The sequence below is a fragment of the Syngnathus typhle genome, linkage group LG1 (assembly GCF_033458585.1).
Source record: "Syngnathus typhle isolate RoL2023-S1 ecotype Sweden linkage group LG1, RoL_Styp_1.0, whole genome shotgun sequence".
Taxonomy (NCBI): Eukaryota; Metazoa; Chordata; class Actinopteri; order Syngnathiformes; family Syngnathidae; genus Syngnathus; species Syngnathus typhle.
Genome location: NC_083738.1, coordinates 21,515,804 through 21,541,874, shown reverse-complemented (window position 1 = coordinate 21,541,874; position 26,071 = coordinate 21,515,804). Strand labels below are relative to the sequence as shown.

General features: G+C 42.2%; 3 protein-coding genes across 17 annotated transcripts in view; 2 read left to right on the top strand and 1 right to left on the bottom strand.

Moving 5' to 3' along the window:
• The window catches only part of atp11c (ATPase phospholipid transporting 11C), a 30,273-nt gene extending 27,748 nt beyond the window's left edge, over positions 1–2,525 (top strand). For all 10 annotated transcript variants that reach the window (XR_009713717.1, XR_009713718.1, XR_009713716.1 and 7 more), the window contains one exon: positions 351–2,525. Coding sequence is in view for 1 of the 10 variants with exons in the window: in XM_061272306.1 (XP_061128290.1) it covers positions 351–387 (37 nt within the window). In the remaining 9 variants the exon portion in view is untranslated. The remainder of the gene's footprint in view (positions 1–350) is intronic.
• Positions 2,526–3,209: 684 nt separating this feature from the next.
• On the top strand, positions 3,210–22,632 carry mcf2a (MCF.2 cell line derived transforming sequence a). Of its 6 annotated transcripts, none has more exons than XM_061284045.1 (30): positions 3,210–3,584; positions 3,643–3,898; positions 7,118–7,186; positions 7,269–7,383; positions 8,126–8,216; positions 10,689–10,808; positions 11,061–11,177; positions 11,477–11,626; positions 12,165–12,286; positions 12,373–12,487; positions 12,571–12,690; positions 12,759–12,950; positions 13,415–13,606; positions 13,681–13,852; positions 14,237–14,313; positions 14,394–14,479; positions 14,988–15,054; positions 15,128–15,243; positions 15,416–15,485; positions 15,583–15,849; positions 16,169–16,294; positions 16,369–16,590; positions 17,441–17,533; positions 17,605–17,683; positions 17,860–17,923; positions 19,183–19,283; positions 19,353–19,459; positions 20,273–20,385; positions 20,529–20,659; positions 20,837–22,632. In XM_061284045.1, exons 2-30 carry the CDS (start codon positions 3,790–3,792, stop codon positions 20,875–20,877), a joined length of 3,444 nt encoding a protein of 1,147 aa, XP_061140029.1. In that variant the 5' UTR covers positions 3,210–3,584; positions 3,643–3,789; the 3' UTR covers positions 20,878–22,632. The 6 variants fall into 6 exon arrangements, with proteins under 6 accessions (XP_061140029.1, XP_061140019.1, XP_061140042.1 ...); XM_061284058.1 differs by having other exon boundaries at positions 3,211–3,898; positions 15,568–15,675; positions 15,757–15,849; XM_061284069.1 differs by having other exon boundaries at positions 3,212–3,898; positions 15,583–15,675; positions 15,757–15,849.
• Positions 22,633–22,808: 176 nt separating this feature from the next.
• f9a (coagulation factor IXa) lies at positions 22,809–25,878 on the bottom strand. Its single transcript, XM_061284093.1, has 8 exons — positions 25,765–25,878; positions 25,507–25,676; positions 25,390–25,414; positions 25,126–25,239; positions 24,917–25,051; positions 24,308–24,444; positions 23,993–24,116; positions 22,809–23,765 (listed from the first exon to the last, which is right to left on the bottom strand). The coding sequence occupies exons 1-8, from the start codon at positions 25,820–25,822 to the stop codon at positions 23,152–23,154; spliced, it is 1,377 nt and encodes a 458-aa protein (XP_061140077.1). The 5' UTR covers positions 25,823–25,878; the 3' UTR covers positions 22,809–23,151.
• Positions 25,879–26,071: the final 193 nt, after the last annotated feature.

The following is a 26,071-nucleotide window of genomic DNA, read 5'->3' as shown; positions in this document are numbered from 1 at the left end:
ATAATAGACAAATAATCGTATGTATTCCAGTTGAATTTAATGGTCGACAGCAGTGGATGAGTTGAGTCTAGAGCCGAGTTAGCACTAGTACCATATGACCTGACTCATGGTTTTAGTCAATTCTACTTAAGTACAGTGTGAGCATTTTTGCCACCTCTGTGTCTCGTCTGTGTGTGTCACAAAACTTTGTTTAATCAGGATAATTTGCCTCCCCTATTTTTTTTTTATTTTTTTTTCTGGCCCTCTGGTTGCATTTTATTTTCTCTGTGGTGACGTTTTGTCTGATTTGTGTTTTGGTCTTTCTTTTCCACTGGTGCATATATTGACCACTTTTTTTTTTCTTTGTCCAGGCTGCAGCCGTGGCTCTCATATCTTACAAACAACTGATGGCTCACCAGTGAAGGGACGTGGCAGTGGGGGCCATATTTCAGGGTTCTGTGCCAGTCAGGTCAGACGCATGATCACCACGGGAGGAACGGCACCTCTAACTCTAATTTAAGGAGACAAAAAAAACTCAACTGTCCGTCCTCTCGATTAGTTTTGACAGTCTAACACACAAACACGCCACCCATGCATGACTGCGGAGCAGCTCACCTTTTTCCCTTCTTTTTTGTATGTACTCAGATGAGAGACTTGACTATTGTCTTTTATCTACAAATGAATGCAACACAGCTGCCTTGTCCCAAACTCTGACTGCTGTGTTTTAACAAGCAGTTACATTACCACTCACTCTTATGCTCGACTGCATGAGGGGAAAAGTCTTTATAATGGAATGTTTTGAAAAAACGACAAGAGAAGGAAGAGGTGTGTTAAATGGTTATTTGTTTCCCCCCCAACATAGGTATCTGGGCCATCACTTTTTTTTTTTTTTTTCAATCAGTGGTCTGAAAACCTGTCATTCAAGTTTGTTAGTTTGCTGAAACCCGTCCACGCGCTCTAAAAAAAAGCCAAAAACGTGTGTGTCTGTGTAGGGGGGGGGATTAAGGAATAGATTAGCGATTTAGGGGCAGTGTGGCAAAGCTCATAGCGTGACCTCAATCTTCACGCCTTAAAAGTGTTTTTGTTTAATTTAAAGATTCCAATTAAGATGAGAGATTTAATATATGCTACACTGTATGAAGCTCATATGCTGAAAGCCAAAAAAAGACTCGGACATTTGTGACTTGAAAGTGTTGTTTTTTTGTGTGGTGTGTGCATGCCCACAAAATTCCTGAATGGCTCAAAAGAAGCCACAAATGCCTGTGGGAAACTTGCATTAATTAGCCATTTACAGTGGTGCCTTGACTTACAAATTTAATTAGTTGCGTGACCATGCTTATAACTCTAATCTCTTATCTTCAGGTATTGTTTGCAGTTGAAATGAATGGAAATGTCATTAATTGCAGCAGCAGATCAAATATTTTTCACAATAAAGATATCCAGTAGTGTCACAAGTAAATTAAAACTAAAGAAATTGAACAGTTTTTGCTACATTTCAGTTTTATTAGATCAACCACAGTGACATGGGTATTTGTTAGCCCATTCATAGTGTTAGCAACAATATGAATATATATATAATATACAATATGAACAATATTGTTGTGAAGTGATTTACTTCACTATACAACCAACACTTGGATTTTTCTGGTTTTATTTTTCCTCACAAGTCAAAATAACAACAAAAGTCCAATGCTGGCTCTTAATTCCAAAAGCAAGTCAGGTCACGCATATCTGAAGGCATCACTGTATTTGGAAAGAAATCGGGCCAAATCAGCCGTGGACACGTTGCTCTTTAAATGAAGCTAGAATTAGCCAAATGGTTTGTTTGACAAGCAACTTGAAATGAAATCCTACGAAAATTCTTTGACCACTCCTGCACTGTTCTCGAGACATCAATGGTTCATCAAGGCACGTGAACCTCACTATGTACACGGTAGCCCACTGTGAGGAGGTGATATTATAAAATAAATATACTGTATGATGATGCATTCCCTTCAACCATGCAATTACTTTTACAGCCATTATATTAAGGGTGAGTTTTTCCACGACTATATTTTTCCGTATTTATTAAGGTATCATTTGACTCGCAAATGTTCTATTTTTAGGTCTTACTATGGAAACCTGTCTTGATATTCTTACAAAAAAAAACTGCTTTCAGGCTTTATGAGTTACCTCCTGACTGCACTGTGCTGGCAAAAGAAGTCAAGTCTGCTTTGTTATGAAACTTTACAACCTTTAAGTGGCATCAGTAATGCCTTTCCCCCCCCCCGACGGCTTTCAACCTTTGTGGAGTTTGTTTCCCATGTCTAAACAGAAATCTCAACAGCAGATTGTATTTTTAACCTTTTTCTCTTTTCCCGAGCTACTTTTCTGTAAGAAAATCAAAATGTACCAAAAACCAAGAGGTTATGGACACCGTACCATCTTGTGCCCTTTTTTGGCTCGCCAGCCTCAAAACACTCCTCGACCTCTAAGATGAATGTATTGAAATTCTATTTAAATTCTGAAAGTTTCTCTTTAATAAAGACCATTTTTGAAGATAAAAACCCATGTTCTCATTTCTGTGTGCGCGTGTTTGAGGACACCAAGCAGATGCTGTGCAGTAATGAGACTGCTGGCAGGATAATCTGGATCAACTGGGTGGCTGCTTTTGGGTTGCAGACTCCCCATCTACGCAGGAGTAATTCATTTATGTCTTTTAATGGCCTTTTCAATTACTTTGAGTAAAAAAAACATCGAGGCATTTGTTGACTCCTTCTGTCTAGCTCCACAGGATTTTTCCTGCTTTTCTAAGACACCTTGATGCATTTTTAAGAGTTGGGTGTCTATTAGAGGGCACCTGGAAATTCATTCCAGGAGTGCATGATGCCAGTAAAGTCTGGGAAAGGTTTCGAATTTCTTCCAAAATGGATGAGTGGAAACTTTTCGCATCTGAAACCAAGACCTTAATAGCATAATTGCTTCAGGCTTTTTTTGAAAGGCTGTTGAAAACAAAAAGAAATTATACCCAATTAGAGTAGCCCAGTCACTTCAATTTAACCTGAAATGGAAATACACAGCTATTAAGTTGACGGTAATCCTTTAAATTCTATTCAAAGATTCGCTTCTTGATAAACAAAGATAATTGCTGAAAATTACCTAATGGAAGCCTAGTCATAGTTGGAACTCCATACAGGAAGTGTGTCTATCGCAGTCACGGCCCACTTCGATTTGAGCTAAGAAAAGACTCAAGTGTGGGTCGCAGTGCTCACAATGAAACGGTTGTTCCCTTTGTATGTAATTGTGCAGTGGCTGGCTAAGGGTGTGTTGGGACTTTCATGCTCTCTCACAAAAGCGCTCTCTTCCACAGCTGCTTCGTGTCGGTGACTACAAGAAGACTCGCAGCCAAACAATCCTTCCCACTGTAATGCTTTCAGAGCCCAAAGCCGAAGCCATAAAACACCGGAGCATGAATTACGGCAAAGAGTTGGCTTCTTGTCAGGACTTTATAGTGCAAAGCTGACGCACTCAAGCTCCAAAAGAGAGAGAGAGAGAGGGAGGGAAGCTGGAGGAGGGGCAGTAGCCCGGCAGGCAGCTGTGGTCAGACGGAAGGAATCATGTTTGTTGTGAGTGACAAAACAGCTGACTGAATGTTTGCTTGACTGAATGTTTGCTTTCATGCAGTTCAAGGTCAGCAAGTTCCGGCAGCTTGAATGAAGCCCAGCGGGGGGATGCTCGCTTACACGCGGCAGCCGTGTATGTAGAACAGGGAGCAGGATGTGAGAAGCTTTGGATTACTCCAGCCGTCTGCCGTGCGCCCACTTGGGGGGAATGGGCCCGGCCTCCATGCAAGGAGAGTCCATGACAGAGTCCGAGGAAGAGATGGAGAGCTACGGCTGCCTCCTCCAGGCCCGATCCCAGCTGGAGAGCACACTGCAGCGTGAGTACAGGCAACAGAAACTACATGGGTGCTGGAAAATAATGCAGGGATTTTTCAAAAGTCTATACACCCTTGTTCAAATACCACGTTTTGCTATATTTAAAAATGACGAGATAAATCATTTAATATTTTTTTTCCCCCACTGTTAATGTGAGCCGGGAAACTCAATTGGAAAATAAGAGAGGATGCGGGGGGAGGGGGAGAAAATGTAATTGCACAAGTGCGCACACCCTCATAACTGAGGCATGTGGCTGTGTAAACAATCAACCAATCACATAATACCTGCTGCAATTTAAAGAGCTGATTCACTGCAAATAAGGTTCAAATGTTCTGTACTGCAGGGTTGCTTTACTTGTATAGCACATGGTCATGTCAGTGTGATTAAAAAGGACATTCTATGAATAACAACTCGAGTATGAGTTAGTAATCTGTGGAAAAAAACAATGCATACACTGAGTATCTGGTAGGTAACTTTGGATTCTTTTTTTTTTTTATCAATACATGAACGTGGATGTTGTGATCAATATTATTCATGTCATTCGAGGGATTCGGTTACCCGTTTGAAGCGGTCACAGATGTTTTCCTAATTTTTGTTGCTAATAATTTGCCTCGCAGACTCATATTCTGTCGCCACAGCGATTTGGAAAATGTGCCTTTACAAACATAATAATGCTCCGTTTGCACTTAAATGCATATTTATCTAACACACACACACAATGTTTGTAGTGACTACTGCTAGTACTGAAAGTTCAGTTCATTGTTGAGTAAATGCTGTAAACACTGAAAATGTTTAGAGAATGTGAGCCATATATTTGAAAACTGTCACTCAGTGGACGTGTTAAATGAATCTGCTCTGTCCTAATATGGCACAAACGTTGGTATTTTTCATTTGGATAGTCACCAAAGGCAGGACTGAACCCTCGAGTTTGAGTTTCACGGAGACTATCACCTCCCCCCGAGAATAATAGGATTACCTTGGCAAGCTTATCTCATTGTTTAATTAACGGACCTTGGCATTTTATGTTAGTGTGCGTGTGAACTGAGACCACACAGGGGGAATCAAAAGCTTTTTATTTTATTTTTAAATATATGCAGTAAGCATGCTATTTAGGTTAGTCTTACAAGTTATCATTGATTGAGGGTTCAGCATTGTAACCTGGGTTTGGTGTTTGGATACCGTTTTTTTCCATGTATAATGCGCAAAATTTAACTAATTTATTGTCCTAAAATCTGGGGTGCGCATTATACATGGGTACAAAAAAATATATATATATTTTCATTTTTTTTAAATCCGGATATCATACGGAGGCCGCCATTACAGATGCGCTTTCTTCTCTGCTGTTCACTTCAAACACGCTCCATACGAACACAATGCTCTCGTATCAGACGCTTGCTAGATCACCTGCTCGTTTGCTGTCACAATGTACCCTACACAAATCCGAAACATTTCTTCGCTACTGAGTATGCTAGTGATACTGACCGGCAGAATAACATCCGGTTGTTCCCAAAGATGATCTTTTTTCTGAAATAATTTTACGTTCACGGACTTAAGTAGGAGTCAAAATTTAGGTGCGTATTATACATGGGTACAGGCTTTTTTCCAGCATCAACATGCCATTTTTAGGGTGCGTATTATACATGGGGGCGCATTATACATGGAAAAAAACGGTAGTCTGTTATAGCTAAATGAGAACCTTCCATCAAACAAACTAACAATGCAACCCCAAGCTTGCGTTATCAAGAGTAACAAAATATAGAAAATAAAAATAAATTACGATTATGTTGATGGGTTAATTTTAAGTGGTGTTGTCATATAATATAATAATTTTATTTGTTTAATTTTAGGTATTTTGGGACAGCATATCACCTTACACAATTTAATAATACCTAAATTGTCTACTCTTATCTTAAAAAAAACATCCTTCCCTGTTTCTATACAAAAATGTTGTGCAAGTCTGTGAAATTGTTGTTGTTGACACAACACTGGTGTGTAAACTCGTGAGAAAAAATGTGGAATTAAAAACCTGGGGATTAAAAGCGTTCGTGTTTGGGAGTCAGACACAAGTATGATGCTCAAATCTGAGGTCAAAGAATAACGTTTGTTGTTATATTTGTATTGGGTCACATCTTTACGAGATTTGTTCTGTATCAGACGTTTTGTTTGAATTTGGTCAACACGGATAAATGCCACCATGTCAGATTACGTTGCAAGACTTCTGGGATTTGCGGGGATTTGTACGGGGTGACAACTAAACCTTGTTTTCTCCAACATTCCTCCAATGGGGATTATTTGGTTCCCACTTCTGCAAAACCTGGAAAGATTGCGACAAAGTTCAGAGGAACGCCGGCCGGCACACTTAGCGGGTGCATGATTGTTTATCCGGATCACACTGTTTAGCTGAGTTCACAAATAGAAATATTTCACACTTATTGAATGTATCCAATTGATTGTCTTTGATGGAAATATACTGTAAAGCCATCTTCAATCCTTTCTCATGTTCCTGAAGTGCAGCACAGAGTGTAAATGTCAACTTATCCTAGGTAACTTCATCCTGGCCCGGGTTCAGACACTCTCAGTTACACACGCGCATCAAATATTCAGAAGTTAGCGGCCGAGTTCATTACAAATAAGGGCTCAACTCTCGTGCAGTGCTGTTGTACCCTAAGGAATACTTAATTTATTTTATCATTTTATTTCTATTTCATTTAAATTGTAAATCAAACCAAATAAGTTCTTGTTTAAATGGCCAAATCATATTTTGAAGGAAAATAGCTTAAAAGGAATGGAATGGAATAGAAATGTCCATGCATATACCTTTTAAGACAGTTATCATGACTAGTAATGAAAAAGTATTTTTATATTTGTGTTGGATTCCAATTGCATCAGCTAAGTTTTTTTTTTAAATTTTCATTGACTTTGTTCATTTTCATCTTTCCTCTCGTTTCTTTAGTTGTTAATAGTGTGAATCATGAATTCTTTTCTACCCCAAACTAATTTAAAAATGTGCTTTTATAGTTTCTTGCAGGTTTATGTTGGTATTTATTTAATCACACAAAGCATTTTGTTTCCTTGAATGTGATATCAATTGTGGAAATTGTGAAGCACTTGGAGAATTTGGATTAGAATGAATATAAAACAGAATCCAATGGTGTAAAACACCTCCCAACATATAAACAAATTGCTTTGTTCGTGTTTGAGACTTTTCCATTCTTTTGCAGAGGTGACGGTTCCAGTGAGCATGAAGGAGGTCGGCGGCTACATCGAGAAACAGGTCGCATACCTGTCAGGTGAGTTCTTATCCCACTCAGAAATGCTAATGTGAAGCGGCACCACGGAGAAGTCCATTTATTGTATACGTGTCCTCCTCAGGTGGCCGCGGAGAAGACTCCAGTGTCATCATCACGCTCCCGGAAAGCTCCGCCTTCAGGGACATACCGGAAGAGGCCTTGGCTAAAGTCTTCACGTACCTCACGCTCATCCCTCGGTGCGTTTTGCTCTCACAAATTGCCCAGACAAGACATAAAAAACATAAGAATGTCACCCTAATGTAGACATGTTTACCTCCTTCTCATCCCAATCCAAGTTTGAAGTGTTGCGCTCAATCAAGACACTTCACGTCTCTCTTCCAACAATTTTTCAGTTCCTGAAAGTTTATTATATCTTCTGCCCTCTGGTGGAAGATTATTTGTTTTGCCCGCCTGTCACTATACATAGCCAGGATAGATAGATAGATAAATGACTATGTTCTATTATAAATACGTATGCGTTCAGTGTTCTTACCCAATAATTAAAATGGTTCTTTACAATGATACCAAAGTTACAAATTAGCATTTTTGTGTGCGTGACATATGTAGCCTGAATTCGCTGCAGTGCACCAAACGTGTTCAGTTGACATTCTGAGCACAGCCTCAGCATGGCCTCCCCGGACAGGCGCTGTGTTCGATGTTCTGCTGATGTCAGCACTTGCAGCAGTCGGGAATTCTCACTTGGCTCTGCAGTCTCTTGACAAATCGACAGCAGCATGTTGTCAAACGTTTTGGGTTGAGAGAGCCCCTACAAGGTTGTTGTTTTTTTTGTACCAACACCCCCCCCCCCCCCTGAACAACTATCATGTAAACCCTTAAATGTTGTGAGGATTTCTATTCATGATCTGTTTAATAGAAACACCTTTGATTGAATTAAATTCTGTTTGCCATATGACAATCACCCCCCCCTCCTCCACACAGAACGAGGCAACCAGGAGTAAAGTTCATCATCATTTTAGACCGAAGATTGGACACATGGGCTTCGATCAAGACTGCATTGGCCAGAATAGCAGTGAGTTTATTTCCATAGCGATTACATTTTTCCATATCTGTCCTGAACGACTGCTTAGTCATGGAGTTGTTCATAGAGCATTTGAATAATTCCTTTTTGTCAACTTATAACTATTAATTGGACAGACTGAGGTTTGATAGGAGACAAAGAGAAGGGAGCAAAAACAAAGAACAACTGCGAAATGGTAAGGCATGGTTGGCTCGAGATCTGGCGTAAAGACCGACAAATAGGACAGGACATGGCATACTGACCAGGTGTCAAACTCAAGGCCCGGGGGCCAGATACGGCCCGCCACATCATTTTGTGTGGCCCGCGAAGACAAATTGTGCATCAAATTCGTGTGTCAATACTAAAATTGCAAAGTCCTCACTTTTAATAATATATTTTCTTCTAAATATTTGACCAGTTTTTACTCGTCTTATTTGAAAACGACTTATTTGTTTTGTAGCTTTTACTGTACATATGAGGTGCTCATACTTTTATTTGGGTTTACAGTCGTATTGGCCCTCCGAAAGAAGCTATGACTACAATGCGGCCTAATGAAAAAATTAGTTTGACATCCCTGGCATACGGGATAAGGCACCCAGAACAGGTCACCACCCAGTCGCAGGGCACACAAACAGCCATTCACACTCACAATAACTCCTACGAGCGATTTGGAGTTCTCAATCGGCCTACCATGCCTGACTTTGGAATGTGGGAGAGACTATACAAAGCAGTCTAATGTTATTAATACATACAGCTTCAGGACAAGGGTGGACGTGAGAAGCAGAAAACACGTCAGATTTGGACTAGGTCAGACTGGCGAGAGCAATATGTAAAGAGTTGTAAACAACACAGGACAAATCAGATGACGAGACATTCCATATTGTTTTGAGAAACAGTTTGCAGTGGCGTACAATTGCTCGGCTGAGTCACACTCAGACTGTTTCTAGCATTTCGGGATAGCCTGGCACCGATAGAAATGTAAAACACCCCCTCCCCAAAAAAGAAGGTGAGATGACGCGGGCTCTGCAGAGAGGATGAAGATGATGATGCGGCAGACACCGCGTGTTTGCCTGCATCCTGCCTTCCTTCCTTCTCCGGAGCGAGGCTGCTGCTGATGCTTTCCTCGTGGAGCTGTAAAATAATACAAGCCGGATAGATGTCCCGCTATCACAACATGGCTGAGACATGTTGCCGGAGAGGACTCGCAAAGATTCGGACCAGCCCGGTAACGATGATTTTTCCCTCCCCCTTGCTGCAGGAGTTTGGGTGAAGTTTGAGGGCGGGAATGCGGCAATGAGTGGAAAGCTGTGTGTGTGTGTGAGGGGTTAGGGCACTTCTGCTTAGTCATGCAAGAGGCTCCGAGTGGAAGGAAAGGGAGACTTATCTGGGAACAGTGTGTCATGCATGTTTGCAACCTTCCATTCACACGTGCATGCTTGACGTCACTCGGTCACTTCAGGACAAATGAATGTCAGCATTACGACTGGTCCGAACGCATCATCCTGCTGCTGCTGGAAAATAGATCTAGTATGGCTTGACCTATAAAATCAATGCTGCACTTTATTAAAACGTACTGAAATACCATAGAATGTAATAAGTATGGTAGTTTGTCCTTTATTTGAATTCAATAGGCTGCTCTTTCTGGTGAACACCACGGCCACTAGGGGGCAGTGTACAGTTTAGTGAAATACTATACGTTGACAATGAAACATATTGTCGCATATGATAAACATATGCCCGTGAGTATTCTTATATGATCTTTCTTCATGTATTGTGTTAAAGCTGGCTGCGCATGCATCTCTTGGATTGACTGAGTAAAATCATTTTTCTACGCAGTAATTAATTTATTGCTGGGTGGGTGGTGATTGGAGGTCAGTGTTCACTGCCCTTGCAAACAAACTGCAGGAGTGTAACACAAGACAAGCGTAAAAGTACCGAATCTAGTCGACTCGTTTGACTGCTTGACGTAAGGTGCTTAAGAACTCGTGTGGCATGCCTGAATGATTAACCAGAGGAGAACCTGAGATCTAAGACTTTAAAAATGCAAAAAGCAACTATTTGCAAGCTGTCTGCCGAGTATGTGCTCATTAAAATCCGTCATTTTCGGACTATAAGTCGCACCGGAGTATAAGTCGCACCAGCCATAAAATGCCCAAGAAAGTGAAAAAAAACATGTATATGTATATGAGTCGCTCCTGAGTATAAGTCGCCCCCCCCCCCCCACCCTAACTATGAAAAAAAAATAAAACGCGACTTATAGTCCGAAAATTACGGTAGTTTTATTGGCATCTAATAAGTCATGTCCACTCTGAGTGGTTGTTTTTCCTCAGGTGTGGTCGTTTCTTGTATATCACAGAGAGGGCCAGAGACACCCGATTTATTCTACAGGTCATATTTATCACGGTTTATGTAGTGAACTGGTGATGTTTGCAAACTGTTCCTCAACATGAATTACAGGTCATTTTTCTCTTGTGTTCTTTGCAGGCCTCCTTTCCGGGGAACCTCCATCTGGTCCTGGTGCTCCGACCCACCAGTTTCTTCCACCGCACCGTCACTGACATCGGCTTTCGCTTCACCCAGGAGGACTTCATGCTGAAGATGCCTGTAAGGCAGCCTCAGCTGTACTATTTTAGAATATTATTATTGCCAGGGTGGGAAAGCATCATAGATAGGAAACTGACTCCACTTGCTTTGCAGTTGAACAAACAGGAAAACCTCAACTCGCATGTATTGATAGTGCCCCTAGTTTATTGATCCGCTTGACAAATAAATGTGACCCCTGACCTCCAATGAGTTTGTCACCCTTGGGTGTCTCGTCTTCAACATGATCTATATACTGGATTGGATTCCATTCAGGTGGTGATGCTGAGCTCCGTCACAGATCTGCTGAAGTACATCAATGAAAACCAACTGACGTCAGAGTTCGGAGGCACCCTGGACTACTGTCACAGCGACTGGATTGTTTTAAGAACGGTATTGTATATGGATGCTAAACAAAACCTAAACCACATCAGATATATTTATATTTTACAACATAGCAGTAGTGTGTGGTGCATTTCGGACCTGGGCCTTCAGAGGGGATTTTAGTAATCCACTTCTTACTAACACGATAATGTACAATACATTATTTTACTTTGTGTGGCATCAAAGAAGAGACAGAAGACTGTGGAAAGTAAATATTTACAATTTAATGCAAGTTGTAAATGTAAGTAAGAGTAAAGAGCTTTCCACTGTACATTGTTTACTTTCTAGCCACTCTATTTCTGTTGCAGGCCATTGAAAGTTTTGCCGTCACAGTGAAAGACGTTGCGCACATGCTGCAGGCCTTTGGCACTGAACTGGCCGAGACCGCCATGCCCAGTGAGGGTGATGCCATTCAGAGTCTCCTGGAGTCTCACACTGAAAAATACAGAAAGCTTAAGGTGCCTTTTATTGATATTGTTCCAGGATAGAAGTATATGTTTGAATAAATCCAAATTTGCAAGCCGAGACTCAGCAGAACTGACATCATCAAGCTAACTGATCTAACACTGCCTATGTTCTCTTGTGTTTTGCATATTTGATTTGTTCTCTTACACACATTAACAGAAAAGTTTCTTTTTATCAAATAGCGAAGTTTGCTCTCGAGTAGGTGGCATAGCAGCTAATGCAGCTAGCGTATACTGCTGAGCAAAAAAACATTAGCACTGATTTGCAACTACGATAGTTTAATTCAAATAATGAAAATGAATTAGTATTCATTTTAAGTTTTACTTTAATTGTAAAAGTCTTATTCAAAAATGTTTTTTTGAACTATGTGTTTCTCAGGTGCTAACAAGGTTGCACCAAACCCTTCAAACTATGATAAGGCAATAAAATACCTCATTAACAAGCATCTCATTGCTATAAGTTTATTATCCAGAAAAAAATATATATTGTAAAGTCTTGATGGATGATGATAACCTCTGTCATCTGTGACAGGAGGCCATTCGATCTTTATCAAAAGAGGGTCAACATCTTTTGTCAAGCCTGGAGACCACCACCACCAGAGACAACAATGACCCTCACTGGGATGTCCAGCTGGACTGGGAGACGGTTCAACGGTACAGACATTGATGAGATGCTTCAACGCATAACTTGGAAGTAACAGCATTTGTTCTTTATATAGTTTCTTGGTTTTTGTTTTCAGGCTCCTGACTCAACTCCGAGACATGGAATTGGCCTTTGATGGCTACTTTGAGAAGCACCGTCTGAAACTGCATCAGTACCTGCAGCTGCTCACGTATGAGCAAAGCTTTCAAGAGGTAAACATACAGTATTCAATAAAAATCTCAGAGTTTCCAACCCTTCATTTCTCCCTAGTGACTTTATGTTGATGACGTTTCAGATGGAGTCGTGCCTGTCTGGCGTGACGTCTCAGCAGAGCCAGCTCTCCACGACGGTAGACACGCTGGCTCAAGCCGAGCAGACTCTTAAACAGCTGGAGACTTTGGAAACACTTGCTCAGGTTTGTCGCAGTTGTCCGAAATGCTCCCGCGCCGTTGATGAAAGCGAACCTCTCTTTTGGATGGACAGGAAGCCGTGTCTCGCTCCCAGATCGTCATCCTTCGTGGCCACCAGCTGTCGGCGGGACACCACTACGCCACGGCTCTAATCATGCAACGCTGCAACGAGCTGCGGCATCACTGTGATAGCCTCAATGCTGCTTTGGGGAACAAACGCTGTCATCTCCTGCAAGCGCAGCAGCTCCTACTGTCTCTGGACCAGGTAGTTCCATGAATGTCAAGTCACAGAGTACAAACACTTTTATTTTTCTGGCTACTATTTGAAAACAGAAGCCTATACTTTCTTCTCTGTGGTTTGTCAAGCTTGTTACTTTTTAAAAAATGGTTCAGATTCTGAATAGAATGTTTCACTCATTAGAAATGCTATGACTAATGTTAGCAAAGCTAAGGAACACATTTTACCTATGTCAAGGAGCTGACTACTTTTTCCATCTCTGCTTCCAGTTATCATTAGCTAGTTTAGCTTTTTTTCTTTTACTTGTTTCGCGTGAGCGAACTTGTCAATATTTTATTTTGATAGCATAGCAAAAGAGGGAAATTAATGTCTCCAATGTTTTCCCCCTTTGTGCCATGTTATCTTTTATTTTACTTTTATAGAGTACATTTTTGAGTCTTAGTACAAGAGATGAAACCGTTTTTTTAATGTCCTGTCCTTCCCCCCCCCAGGCCCAGTCCTGGTGTGACGATGGAGCCTATATGCTGGCCAATCAACTTGTGGAGAAGTTCCACTCCAAGGAGGGAGCACAGACTGCTTTGAAGGCTATCGAGAGTTTCCTGGAGGGTTCGCCCTCCATAATTTCATCTGCACCTGAAGTTCTAGCTTTGGAGTATGAGGCTGTCATCACTCCTCAGCTGCAGGTACGGCAGATTTGGATTTGTTGCAAAGTGCCACACCATCAAGAATCTTTATCATCTTTATTTTCATCTGTCAGGAGAAGATAAGTAAAACGTTTGAGAAGCACGCAGCGGTGCAACTGATGATCCAGAACCGACGGGTCGATCTGAGGAAGCTGGCCGACAAACACGTCCGACCGGTCCAGCTGGTGGCCCCCCGTGCTGAGAACCCCCCTCGCTCAAAATCGCCAATTTTCTCCCCCAAGCACGGTACAATCTAAGAGTGTGTTAAGACATGGAAAAACAAAAGTACCTGGCTGCTCTATGCATCCAATTAATCTTTTACCTTAAGACATACAGTAATCCATCTATTAATTTGTCCTTCTTGTGCATATACATACAATAATAAGGATTTTTTTTTATTCTAGATGATCTTATAAACGATACAGTTGATACAGATATTTGTGTTTTATGCAAATACAGATTATCGATGCCAGATGATTCATTAGAATTTTTTTTAAATGCATTAAATAACTGCATCCTCCATTCCAATTGAAATTATTATTAGCACAAACTGATGTGATTGCAAATGTGCACATTAGCACTGCTGTATTTCAGCAAGCTGACAACCGGATCTGTTTTTTTTTTTTACAGCTGACGGTTTAAAATTCACATTTGATCTCCCACTTCCTGGAAAGAGGGCATCCCGAAAAGGCCCCAATGCTCGCAAAGTAAGACATTTTTGCATTTCCTTGTTTTATTTGGGGGGGGGGGGGCAAGTTAACATGAATTGAAAGCCGTGTTTTTCCAGATCGAGGTCATTCATGACTACCAGGAGAGCCGCAGTTGTGTGTCGTACGGCGTGGAGGGAGAGGACAGCCCGGATGTCCTCAAGCGGTGAGGAAGACACGCCCATCTCACCATCTGTCGGTCCGTTGATGTTCAACTCACTGATTCGATATAAAACAACGGTGGGCAAAGTATGTTCTTGGCCCACTTAGTATTTGCAGTACGAGTGAGTTGCCGAACATCTACAAGCCTCATATTGGTGTAGGAGGAACTATGTGAGTTTAGAGGGCGCAGTTGGACAAAATCTGTGCTTTGCTGCCATATTAAAAGCATGTTGGTACCGCTGAACTAAGTTGAGGTGGTTTAGACATGCGTACATAGTGCTTTGCCACCATCTTATGCCATCCCTAAGCATTTCTAATGTATTTTAGGGGGAGTATAAATACCTTTGAGATTTGTTGATATATAAAATGAATATATAACAAATACAATCATCTTAAATATATTTCTAGAAACAAAATTTACATATACATTGACTGTAATGACAACCTTGTGATTCTTCCTTAGTCTAACTGTGTTTTTTTTTTTTGGTATGTTTTGTTTGCATTTGTCACAGTCACGTGATGAGAGAGCTCATTGAGACGGAGAGGATCTATGTGGAGGAGCTGCTGTCGGTCCTTCTCGTGAGAACAAACTTCCCCATCCTCGCCGCACACAATGAGGTCGTCAGGCCCGGTGACTGTGATGCCGTTGCAGGGCTATGAGGTAGAGATGGACAACCCGCTTCTGGCTGACCTCCTGCCGCCCGTCCTGCACGCCAAAAGAGGAGTCCTCTTTGGAAACATGCCCGACATCTACAACTTTCACAGCAGGCAGGTCCTCCGCGGCTGCGGCATCATAAAAAAAAAAAAAATACTACATTGCTTGCATTGTTATAGATTATTGTGGCTAGACATTTAATGGTAGAGTGTCCCAGTATTTTTGTTAATTGTATTACCTCAAATCATGTGTATTTGCTTGTACCTTTTATTCTGGGCAACCTAGCATGTTTCTCCAGGACCTTGAGGGATGCCTGGACACTCCCGAAGGTGTCGGACTTTGCTTTCTTGCCAGGGTGAGAAGCAAATTATTGGCCAAAATGGCTCCATGATTGTATGCAAATGTTTTTTTTTTTTCTTCCCCCACAAAATAATGAGGATTTGTGCCAGCAGAAGGAGAACTTCCAAATGTACGAATGCTACTGTCAGAACAAACCACGTTCTGACGCTCTGTGGCGGCAGTTCTCGGATTGTGCCTTCTTTCAGGTCATTTGTGCACATGTTAATCTGCATGCACGTATAATACAGTCATCCTTTGTCTGTTTAATTTACAATTTCTTCATTCAGGAGTGTCAGAAGAAGCTGGGCCACAAACTGGGCTTGGACTCTTACCTGCTAAAACCAGTTCAACGCCTCACCAAGTATCAACTGCTGCTCAAGGTTTGTCAATACAACAATTATATCAATAAACAATAAATCAGAAGGCCCATTCAATTGCATGTTGTGTACTTTTTTTGTTACACTTGTACTACACTCCAAAAGAAAAATGCTCCCTTACTTTGATATCACGTCAATTTTTTTTTCTTGCAACAAGACCCAGTCAAGATCAAGATGAAAAAAAAGTAACAGTATTTTTGTCTTCCAGCCAGTAAAAAGCATATTGCCCATAATATTCAACATACCTGCGACCCTGGTGAGGCTAAGGCGCTCTAGGAAATAAATGTTTCCTTTAAATGTTGATCTGTGTGTATGCTCCCAGGAGCTCCTGAAACATAGCACTGACTGCAAGGGATCATCTGAACTGCAGGGAGCGCTAACAGCCATGCTGGACCTGCTCAAATCCGTCAACGACTCCATGCATCAGATTTCTATCACAGGATATGAGGTGAGGCCTGTATTTTTTTTTTTTTTTAACTGCCTGCTTTTATAGAACTGCTCATCTTTCTCGCGCTATTTCAGGGGGACATTTGCGAGCTGGGCCGCGTGTTGATGCAGGGCTCTTTCAGTGTGTGGATCAGCCACAAGAAAGGGTCCACGCGCATGAAGGAGCTGGCCCGCTTCAAGCCCATGCAGCGCCATCTGTTCCTCTACGAGAGCGTGCTGCTCTTTTGCAAGAAGAGGGAGGAGCATGGGGAAGGTTGCGACAAAACGCCCTCGTACGGCTTCAAGCACTGCATCAAGGTTGGCCTTTCAATTCCAGCTGTCCAGCCGTTTTATAGTAGATTGTCAAACCTAAAATGTCACCAAAGCCATTCCTGAATAAGGAAAGTATGAGTTATTAGGCATTGAGTTTTAAGGATGATGTTGGAAGGAGAATCAAGGGTTTTGGGATCATCGTTTGTGTTATATTCATCCATTTCATTCTTTATACTAGCATAGATGATTGTAAAAATAAAAATGCAAAAATGTGATTCAATTTTAAAAGAGTACAGGCTTCTTTTTCAGAATAACTAGCACATTTCCTGAATTAAGATGTACTTTTGAAATGTACTCAAATTATTTTACCCTCATTAAACTGACTTCAAGTTGAAAAAAAAGAGGCTTCATTCATGTAAAATGGCCATTTTGTTATTCCAACCTAAAACAAGATTAGGACTTAAAAAAAAAAAGTGACATTCTTAAAGCAATGAAAACATTTACATTTATGTCGACATTACTACGTTTTTCCTAAAACATAGCCCACTTTTTATTCTAATTGCATTTCATTGACGTTAGGATTATGAGGGGAGTCCTTGGGAAAATGCCTGACCAAATCACCACAATAATTTTCTTTTCAAATCAAATACGTCTGTAAAACTTTCAATCAAAACTGAGAAAAAATATTAAGGTATAATTTCCCATTTCTTTTAGTGCCTCTCATAAGATTGCCAATGAGTTTTTAATAAATCCTGTCCATATTTATAGAACCATCTCAGAAGATCTGCTGATGGGCTATTAAATGTGTTGACAATATCTGGTTGACATTTTCACCTATGATATTTCTGAAGTGTTTTGTTTAGATGTCGTACATATGATTTGTGTCTGTATGCAGATGACTGCTGTGGGGATCACAGAGAACGTCAAAGGAGATCCTAGGAAGTTTGAGATCTGGTACAGTGGCAGGGAGGAGGTGTACGTGGTTCAGGTAAGGAGTCGGTAGAAATAGTGATTGGTCACTATTGATCGCAGTGGAATGCACGTGTTGTTCTGTTTTAGGCCCCCAGCGTGGCAGTGAAGATGTCCTGGCTCAGCGAGCTGCGTCGCATCTTAACCAACCAGCAGAAGTTACTGCGAGGTCAGTGGTGGACTTGCATGCCAATAGTGATAGATAATAGAAAGACAAAAAATAAAAATTACAGTATTTTATAACAGTACCTTGTCAAAGTATCTTTGGACGTGCTTGAAACTCGAAGATTAAGACTGGTGACCTACCACTGGTAAATAGTCAACTGATGTATGTTCTCCTTCCAGATGAGATTCATCAAAATGGACAACCAGTAGAGCACATGCATCTTTCTCCACCACCATGTGAGAGGTCAGTGCCCCCCCTCTTTATTTTTTTTTCCTGACCTTTTCACGATGTTTGTAAACTTTGCGTATTTTAGCAAAACAATGGCTACCTTGTTAGCTAAGGTTAGACTAGCATTGTAGTGACCTATCGGTTTTAAAAGAAAATCAATAAACTAGCTTCTCAATCAATGATCATGCGAACTGTTTAAATGATGTCCATCAAGTAACATTTTTTTTTCTCCAACTTAATAATGGGGTTAACTAACGGTGCCTTCTGACTTTTTTTTGCCACTCACAAGTACTAGTGACATCATAAGGAAAAGGTCTATTGCGATTCAGATCTTATCCATACCAACACACATGGTCAGCTGGTGTTAGAATATTCACCAAAATCCAATTTTGCATGGGCACAGCAGCTGACCAACTGTGTGTAGTTGCCCCTGACCCCATATACCCACCCCCTCACTGCAGGGCCTTGCGGCCGTCCGGAGGGGCACCGAGGGGCTGTCTGCCGGGGCTGCGCTTGGTCTCCGCAACGTCAAACGTGTTTATGTGCCTTCGCTCCCGAAGCCCCCGTCCCCGAAGCCCCCGGCAATGGCCCCATCTTCGCCCCCAGTTCCACTGACCTCCCATAAAAACTCAGTGGTAAACTCAGCCCACGTGTTTGCATAGTGGCTCTTGGCTTTGCATATCATAGAGCAAACGTGAATTGTGGGATGTGTTCACTGAGCCATTCTGGGTGAAAACAACATTGGGTACAACCACTGCAATCCATCCAGCCGTTTTCTTTGCGTCTCAAGTAAGCCGGATCCTATCCCAGCTGACGTCGAACAAAATGGCGTACACCCTGGACTGGTCTTCAAAAAATGAAGATCTGTCATCATTCTGCAGGTGTACCAAATGTTGTGTCCTCTGAATGTTGTCCACCTGAACAGTTCTGAGGCTAGCCCCTTTCATTCTCCTTATTTTGTCATGACGACTTTTGAAAAGGCGGCTGTTATCTGCTTTCCGAAACCAAAATGACAGTTCAAAGGTTTTTTATTTATTTTCCCTCAACTCGGATCTTGTCACAAGCTTCTCTCATGCTAGCTAAACACACAAACGCAGTCCATCCTCTACAGAAGCTACCACACGGCTGCTCCATTTCCCATCACGCCGTCTGGCTGTCTGAATGCTCATACATGCGCAGGCAGCGGCACGGAGGTCATTCCATGAGGGCCATCTGGACTCTTAAGCTTGTCTCCAACAAATCACTCTCTGTCGTTTGTGTGTCATTGCTACCAGGAAGCAAGAGAGAGCGTCGCTCAGTTCGGAGGACACCGAGTCGGGGAAGAGCAGCCCGGACGCCCAGCGGCGCGCCCCCAAATACCAGCTCAACCGCAGGAGTGCGTACATTTTTTTTTTTTTTTTAACCTTCCACCACTTTTCAACACTTAAACAGAAAGTTTCTCCAGGTTGGCCGGGAGCTCATCAAAACTCGGTAACCATCTGTGAGGGTCTGGATGACACGAGTGGCGGCCGGCATGCTTTCCACCAGCCTGACACGCAAATGGTGAAACTGGTGAGACGCTTTACAAGCAGTCCTCTTTAAGAAAATATTTTCTAGAACCTTTAAATACGTATGTGTACACCTAAAAAGACCTTTTGGTGTTTTGGGTGACATAAATAGCGAGACCGCACAAACAATTCCGAAGTGAAGCAGACTTCTAGATTAAAGGTGAAATGCAATCATTCATTTGCGTTATACAGTAGTAAACAGCAAAAGATGATCGCAACAGATTTCCAAATCAGTCCAATTACCGTTTTTTTCATGTATAATGTGCAAAATTTAACGAATTTATTGTCCTAAAATCTGGGGTGCGCATTATACATGGGTACAAAAATTTTAAATATGATACGGAGGCCGCCATTACAGATGCGCTTTCTTCTCTGCTGTCCACGTCAAACACGCTCCATACGAACACAATGCTCTCGTATCAGACGCTTGCTCGATCATCTGCTTGTTTGCTGTCACAATGTGCCCTACACAAATCCGAAACATTTCTTCGCTATTGAGTTTGCTAGCGCATGCGCAGTGATACTGACCGGCAGAATAACATCCGGTTGTTCCCAAAGATATTTTTTCTGAAATAATTTTACGTTAATCGACTTAAGTAGGAGTCAAAATTTGGGTGCGTATTATACATGGGTACAGGCTTTTTTCCAGCATCAACATGCCATTTTTAGGGTGCGTATTATACATGGGGGCGCATTATACATGGAAAAAATCGGTATGTGAAATCCTGCACTACATTCCGGTCTCTCCTAACATATATTGGTTGGCGATCACTACTTTAGTGCATTCTCACTGATGGAATCACTATTTGCGTGTCAGTCTCGAGGGAGATATCGGGCCTTGGCGGACTGCCTACAAAACGGACCGGACAGCGTCGTCATCAAATGCGGCGATGTCATCCAGCTGATGTGTGAAGACAACAAAGGCCGCTGGTGAGTATGCGTTTTACAAATGGATTTGAAAACATGTCAGGTGTTAATTAACAACAAAAAACAATCTGTGTGTGAGAAGCAATGCTAAATTATGTCCAACACTCTGTATTTGTCATTCTTTTCCTCCTTATTTCTCCGGTCAGGCTGGTGAAGAATTTGAGTCGCCACCAAGATGGCTTTATTGCTTCTGCTAGCCTGCAAATGACCGTAAGAGAGAGCAGTCGAGCAGGCTCTTCCAGACTCAGGGGTAAAAGGAGTTTCCATTTGCGTAGAGGTGGCAAAAATACTCACTCTTTTTACTTAAGTTGAAGTACAGTTTAAAAAAAAAAAAAAAAAGACACCAAGAAAAACATACGCGGCCGACTCTGAAATATATATACTGTTTACCTTCCACCACTGGATTTGAGTTTCCAAATGTCTAAAATTCTGTTCTGCTTTGTTTTCCATGCAGAAACAGGCAACGTCAGGACAAGAAAGCTCAGTTCTCCATAGTGAGATCAACGCACGTGATCAGACCAAAAAAGGACATCCTGTCCTGATTTTGTGGCACTTTAAGGCATTGGAATTCTTCACACCCTCACAGGTTAGGATTGACAATCCGTTCTGGTGTCGCCCCCTCCACACACATACAGACGTCATATATGACCAGCACAAAAGCTGTGGAAGCCTTGCGTCCTTTCCCAAGACTCCAGAGTGCAGATGTGAGCAGGAATGCCTCACTTTTTGGCAACCATTCTTTACCGGTCACGAGTGTTTGCTTTGACTGAAGAAACATTCGATCCAAGACTGGGTTCGATTTCCTACAGAATATATGGATGTTTGACTGTGAACATCATACTAGAAAAAAATGGCTTGAAGAAAATCATGGACCTGCACACAATCAGAATGCCTTGATATTATTGCAGTACTCCCTGGAGACACTAGGGGACATTCTGCACTTTCCCAGTATCTGAGAACTGCTGTGTTTTTTTTTGTTGTTGTTTTTTTATATGGACACCCGGATGACATCATACCCAGTTTCTAAGGGAATTTCTAGCCATTTGTAACGAGCCTTCTGTACTATTCCTCAAGTGCCAAAATAGTGTTTTCACTTGTTTTATTTTCCTTCTCAACTTGGGGCGCTTATGTCTTAGTGAGCAAATTGTTTCAAGAGGACAATCTCCACAACGAGGAAAGAAAATCGCCTATGTGTGTGTGTGTGTGGTTGCCTTTCTGAATTATTTCTGTGTGAGTGTGTGTGAATGTGTGTGTGGGAAGAGGGCATGTGTACCACCTACCTTCGGCACATTGCTCATTCAATACAGTGAACCCCCATTTATCATGGAGGAAGTGTTTTATATTTGTTGTGGCCTAACATGGTACTACACCCAATTTTAAATTTGGACTTGCTTGTATAATGTAAAACCCCATTAGAAAAACAAAACAAAAAAAACTTAAAAATCTGCAGCCAAGATACGGAAGATGAACAGCGGGGTTCACTATAAACATGACGGGCACGAATGCAAGCAACCGATGGGTTATCAAGCTGTGTGCTGCCTTCTTGGTTCCTGTTGTTAGCCCCGCCTTCAAGGCTTCCATCACACAAGCCTGCTGTCTTTAATGTGAGATAGACTGATGATACATCATCATGCGTTGATCAACGCTTCATTAAACATTGACGCCACGCTTGTATAAATTGAGCAAATCCGAGTGAGGGGTCCCTGTTGGGGAGCGGCTTTTGATATTGAAATGTATCTTGAAAGCGGCAGGAGCCTGGTCACATGACATTGTTTGTTCAAATATTTATTTTGTCTTTGCGAGCTGCCCCCCCCCCCCCCACTCCACGCTACCAAATGAAATTATATCTCCGTTTCTTCCCGAAAGCCACGATTGCTTGAATGCTTACGTAACAAAACAAGCTGTGGTTTTGTAACTGTCATGAAAATGCTGCTGGTTTTGCACAGATTTTTCCAAACATGGGGAAAAAAAAGCTCAATGTATTCATCTTGTCAAACCAAGAAGCCTAAACTTGGATTCATATGTTTCTTGCAACCGGGTAGAATAGTTTGCACATTTTTTGCTAAAAAAAAAAAAAAGAAAATGCAGTGTGGTCAGTGGTTACTAAGATATTTATTGCAATAACTGCTGTGTAAATAAGCCTTTTGATAATTCCACTGTTTCAGAAATGCAATATCTGTCCAGAAACGTTGACTGACTGGACATGTCCCATTTTCAGGGTTTCGATTAAAGCCTACACAGACAACAAAACTGTGCCGGTGGTCTCTTTGTTGCTTTTTGCCCAGAAAACAACACTGATTATGCTTCTGTGTGAAAAATAAAATATATATATCAGCAGATGGCAGCAAGTTGTTGCGGTGCAGCAATTTACGATACACCATCTGTCTGTCAGGTTGGGCTGAATTTGGAAAAAAATCCCCCCCCCCCCCCCCCAATTTTATTTTATTGGAATTTCTGGACTGAATGAAGTTATCACCATTCACCTTAGGGTATAAATTTCAACATTGGGCTTTTGATGCTGACTTAAAGTAGGATGATTTCTGTCAAGTTGCCGAGAAATAGAATGCTCATGTCACGCTTGAGTTCAACACACCAAGAATTTTGAAATACTAACTTTTGTGTTCTCATGTCTGTCCAAAAGAAACAAAATATGAAAAAAGGAAGTCTACAGTGGCTTTGACAATGGAATTGCTAACCAATCACCCACCATGCATATGTTCATCTTTCAAACAAGACATGTTAAAATTCTTCCCTGCAGAAAAGAGCTGTTCAACTTTTACGCGACTGTGTTCCCTCCATATCATCTTCAAGCGGAGGAGCTTCCAGGTGATGGTTCAGCCCGTGGATCATGTTGTGGATCCAGTCGACATAAAGGGACAAGCGCGTGTAGACCCCGTACTTGCCTTCCTTGGCGCATTTTTCCCCCCAGCTCACGATGCCCGTCAGGAACCAGGTGTTATTAATCTTGTTGGCGTGAGGACCCCCGCTGTCTCCCTGGCACGCGTCTTTGGCCTCGTTGTAGTAGCCGGCGCAGAACATGGCGGGGGTGATCCTAGCGCTGCTGCTCAACTTGCACTCTGTCCGGCTCGTGAAGGGAACCTGGACTTTTTTCAGCACGTTGGACGGGAGTCCGAGGTAGCGCGTTCTGCCCCAGCCGCTGACCGTAGCGGGCGAGGCTCGCTTCGGCAGGGCCTCGGTGAAGGCCCTGGGCCCGATGCAAATGGGCCGCACTTCGACGGTGAAGTTGATGGGGCTTTGGAGGTGGAGCAGGGCGATGTCGTGATCGTATTGGTTCACGCTGACGTTGTACAGTGGGTATGTGTGCTTCTGCGACACTTGGATGTCTTGCTCCTTGTCGTCGTTGATTTTTATGTTGTACTCTCCTGCAGGAAGACAGACATGAACGGCCACATCAGACATCCCGAGGAAGATGCCGTTTGAGCGTTAATCTCCATATCCAGCCTGAGGTACTACATGGTACAAGGTGTTCTCTAGCCGGGTCACGGCACTCCTTAAAATGTTTTACTGAGCCCATGTCACAAACTAGCAGTCCTTTTCATCGCAGTATGGAAGGGTTAGCAGAGTGAGGATCTTAAAAAGGGGTTCGTACCCACTCTGACGAAGAAGGGGCCCGGTGCCTCTGTTATGCAGTGGGCAGCGGTGACGACCCAGCGCTCGCTCAGAACGGAGCCCCCGCAGAATACCTCACCATTCGCTCTGTAAACCAAGGCCACCTGCGCGGACAGAGAGCAGTCTAAGATTATGAAGCAAAAAGATGAATAGTCTTCATTTTTGTCATTATTTTACATCAGGGAAATTCACCGCGCAACAGATGACAAAAGTGTCACAGGAGGGCTATGCCACAGATACATGAGCATTCTTTGTGGTAAATGATATTCACCCAAACTGGAGAGTTTGTAATTACCTGCCAGGGGATCTCTGCTGGCAACACCACATCTCCGCCAACAATGCGCGTTCTGGGATACAGCCCATTTTTGTTAAGGGTGGCCAACGTAGACCGAGCTGATCTCATCAGAGCGGTCCCGCCGCACGGGAACTCGGCTAGTAAGACAAATATTTAGTACTGTAATTTTCTTAAATGATTACCGGATTTTCCGGCCTATAAGGCGCACCGGACTATAAGGCGCACCTTCAATGAATGGCCCATTTTAAAACTTTATCCTTATATAAGGCGCACCGGACTATAAGGCGCACCATTAATGCATCATGTCAGATTTTTAATCCAAATCAAATCATTCTCTATTTTATCTTTTTTATTTCAACTTCAGACGGAAACAAATTACTTTATAATCATAAAACAATGATCCATAGTCTTTTTGAGTCATGATTCATAGTCTTCAGCGGGCCACTTTCATGACACAATGCTTTGGGCCAGTTTAAATTTCGGAATTTGGTCCATATATAAGGCGCACCCTGCTATAAGGCGCACTTTTGGTTTTTGAGAAAATTTTAGGTTTTTAGGTGCGCCTTATAGGGCGGAAAATACGGTAATTGTAATTTGACGTTGATCTACCTTCTGGTTCGCAGCTGATCCCATCCTGCATCAGCTTGTATCCCTCCGCACAGTAACATTTACCTCCCGCAATCTCCGCTGGCTCACAGAAGTGCCCACAGTCTCCATTATTGAGATCACACCTTTTAAATAAATCTAAGAGCGGACATTTCTTCTTTTACAACTGACAAAAGTCCAACGGAAAGTCAGCTGGGAGATTTTCAGCTCACCAATTTCACAGTGGTCGCCGGTGAAGCCGGTTTGACAGAGACAGGTGTATGAGCCGATGCCGTCTTTGCACGCGGCCTGGTGCAAGCAACGATTCGACTCGCATTGGTCACCATCTGGGGATTCCCAGCACACGACGATCGCAAAAGATCACAGAACAGCCCCCCCCCCCAACTGCTTTTCAGGCGAGCCGCCATATATATGTATATGTGAGGCGGCTATAAAATAGTTGTTAATAGGAAAAAAATCGATTTTGTCATTCTTACCAGCATACGCTCGATAGAACTTCTCCTGTAATAACAATGATACCCCTTTCAGTGACCACAAAAGCAAACAAGATGTGCATTGATGGTGAAAAATGTTAACAATGGGCAAAGACACACAGTTAATTCGAAATCCTCAAAGATCTCCCTGGCCTCCTCAGCGTCACAGACTTCCTCCCTACATTCTCTTTCCAGGTTGCCCTCCAGAAACTCTTCAAACACGCCTGTGTTCGCCCGCTTGTATCTCTTCAGGACACCATCGGCCGCTTTGCCAGAAAGGAACACTGGGCCTGCAGCCAAAAGCAGGTCAACTTTCAAAACCAAACTCATAAAATACGATAAACAAAATATGTTTTGACCTATTGTTCATGATCGTACCTCCAGGAATCAGCTGAAAAGAGGACAACAGCACACAAACAAGAAAGATGTTCGCCATCACGAACAAACGCAAACTCCAAAGTGCACAATGACTGTTTGCACACGCCAGTTAGACTAAACGTGAGTCACTTATTTTGTAAGTTTGGAAACATCTATATGGGCCAACGTGGGGTGTGTTGACGTCGTCACAATTGTCCGTCAACCAATAGCCAGTCCAACTTATGATAATAATAATAAAGATAATTATAAAATATATATAATTTCTACCTTAATGTCATCTTTTTCTATGACTAACTGCGTTAATTTT

Excerpts from the sequence above, each read along its gene's own strand:
- mcf2a (XM_061284045.1), top strand. The coding sequence starts at position 3,790 with ATGGGCCCGGCCTCCATGCAAGGAGAGTCCATGACAGAGTCCGAGGAA. Across the intron at positions 3,899-7,117 it reads GCTGGAGAGCACACTGCAGC|AGGTGACGGTTCCAGTGAGC; the intron begins GTGAGTACAGGC and ends ATTCTTTTGCAG. Across the intron at positions 11,627-12,164 it reads AAAAATACAGAAAGCTTAAG|GAGGCCATTCGATCTTTATC; the intron begins GTGCCTTTTATT and ends CATCTGTGACAG.
- f9a (XM_061284093.1), bottom strand. The coding sequence starts at position 25,822 with ATGGCGAACATCTTTCTTGTTTGTGTGCTGTTGTCCTCTTTTCAGCTG. Across the intron at positions 25,677-25,764 it reads TTTTCAGCTGATTCCTGGAG|GCCCAGTGTTCCTTTCTGGC; the intron begins GTACGATCATGA and ends TTTTGGCTGCAG. Across the intron at positions 25,052-25,125 it reads CGGCGACCACTGTGAAATTG|ATTTATTTAAAAGGTGTGAT; the intron begins GTGAGCTGAAAA and ends GTCCGCTCTTAG.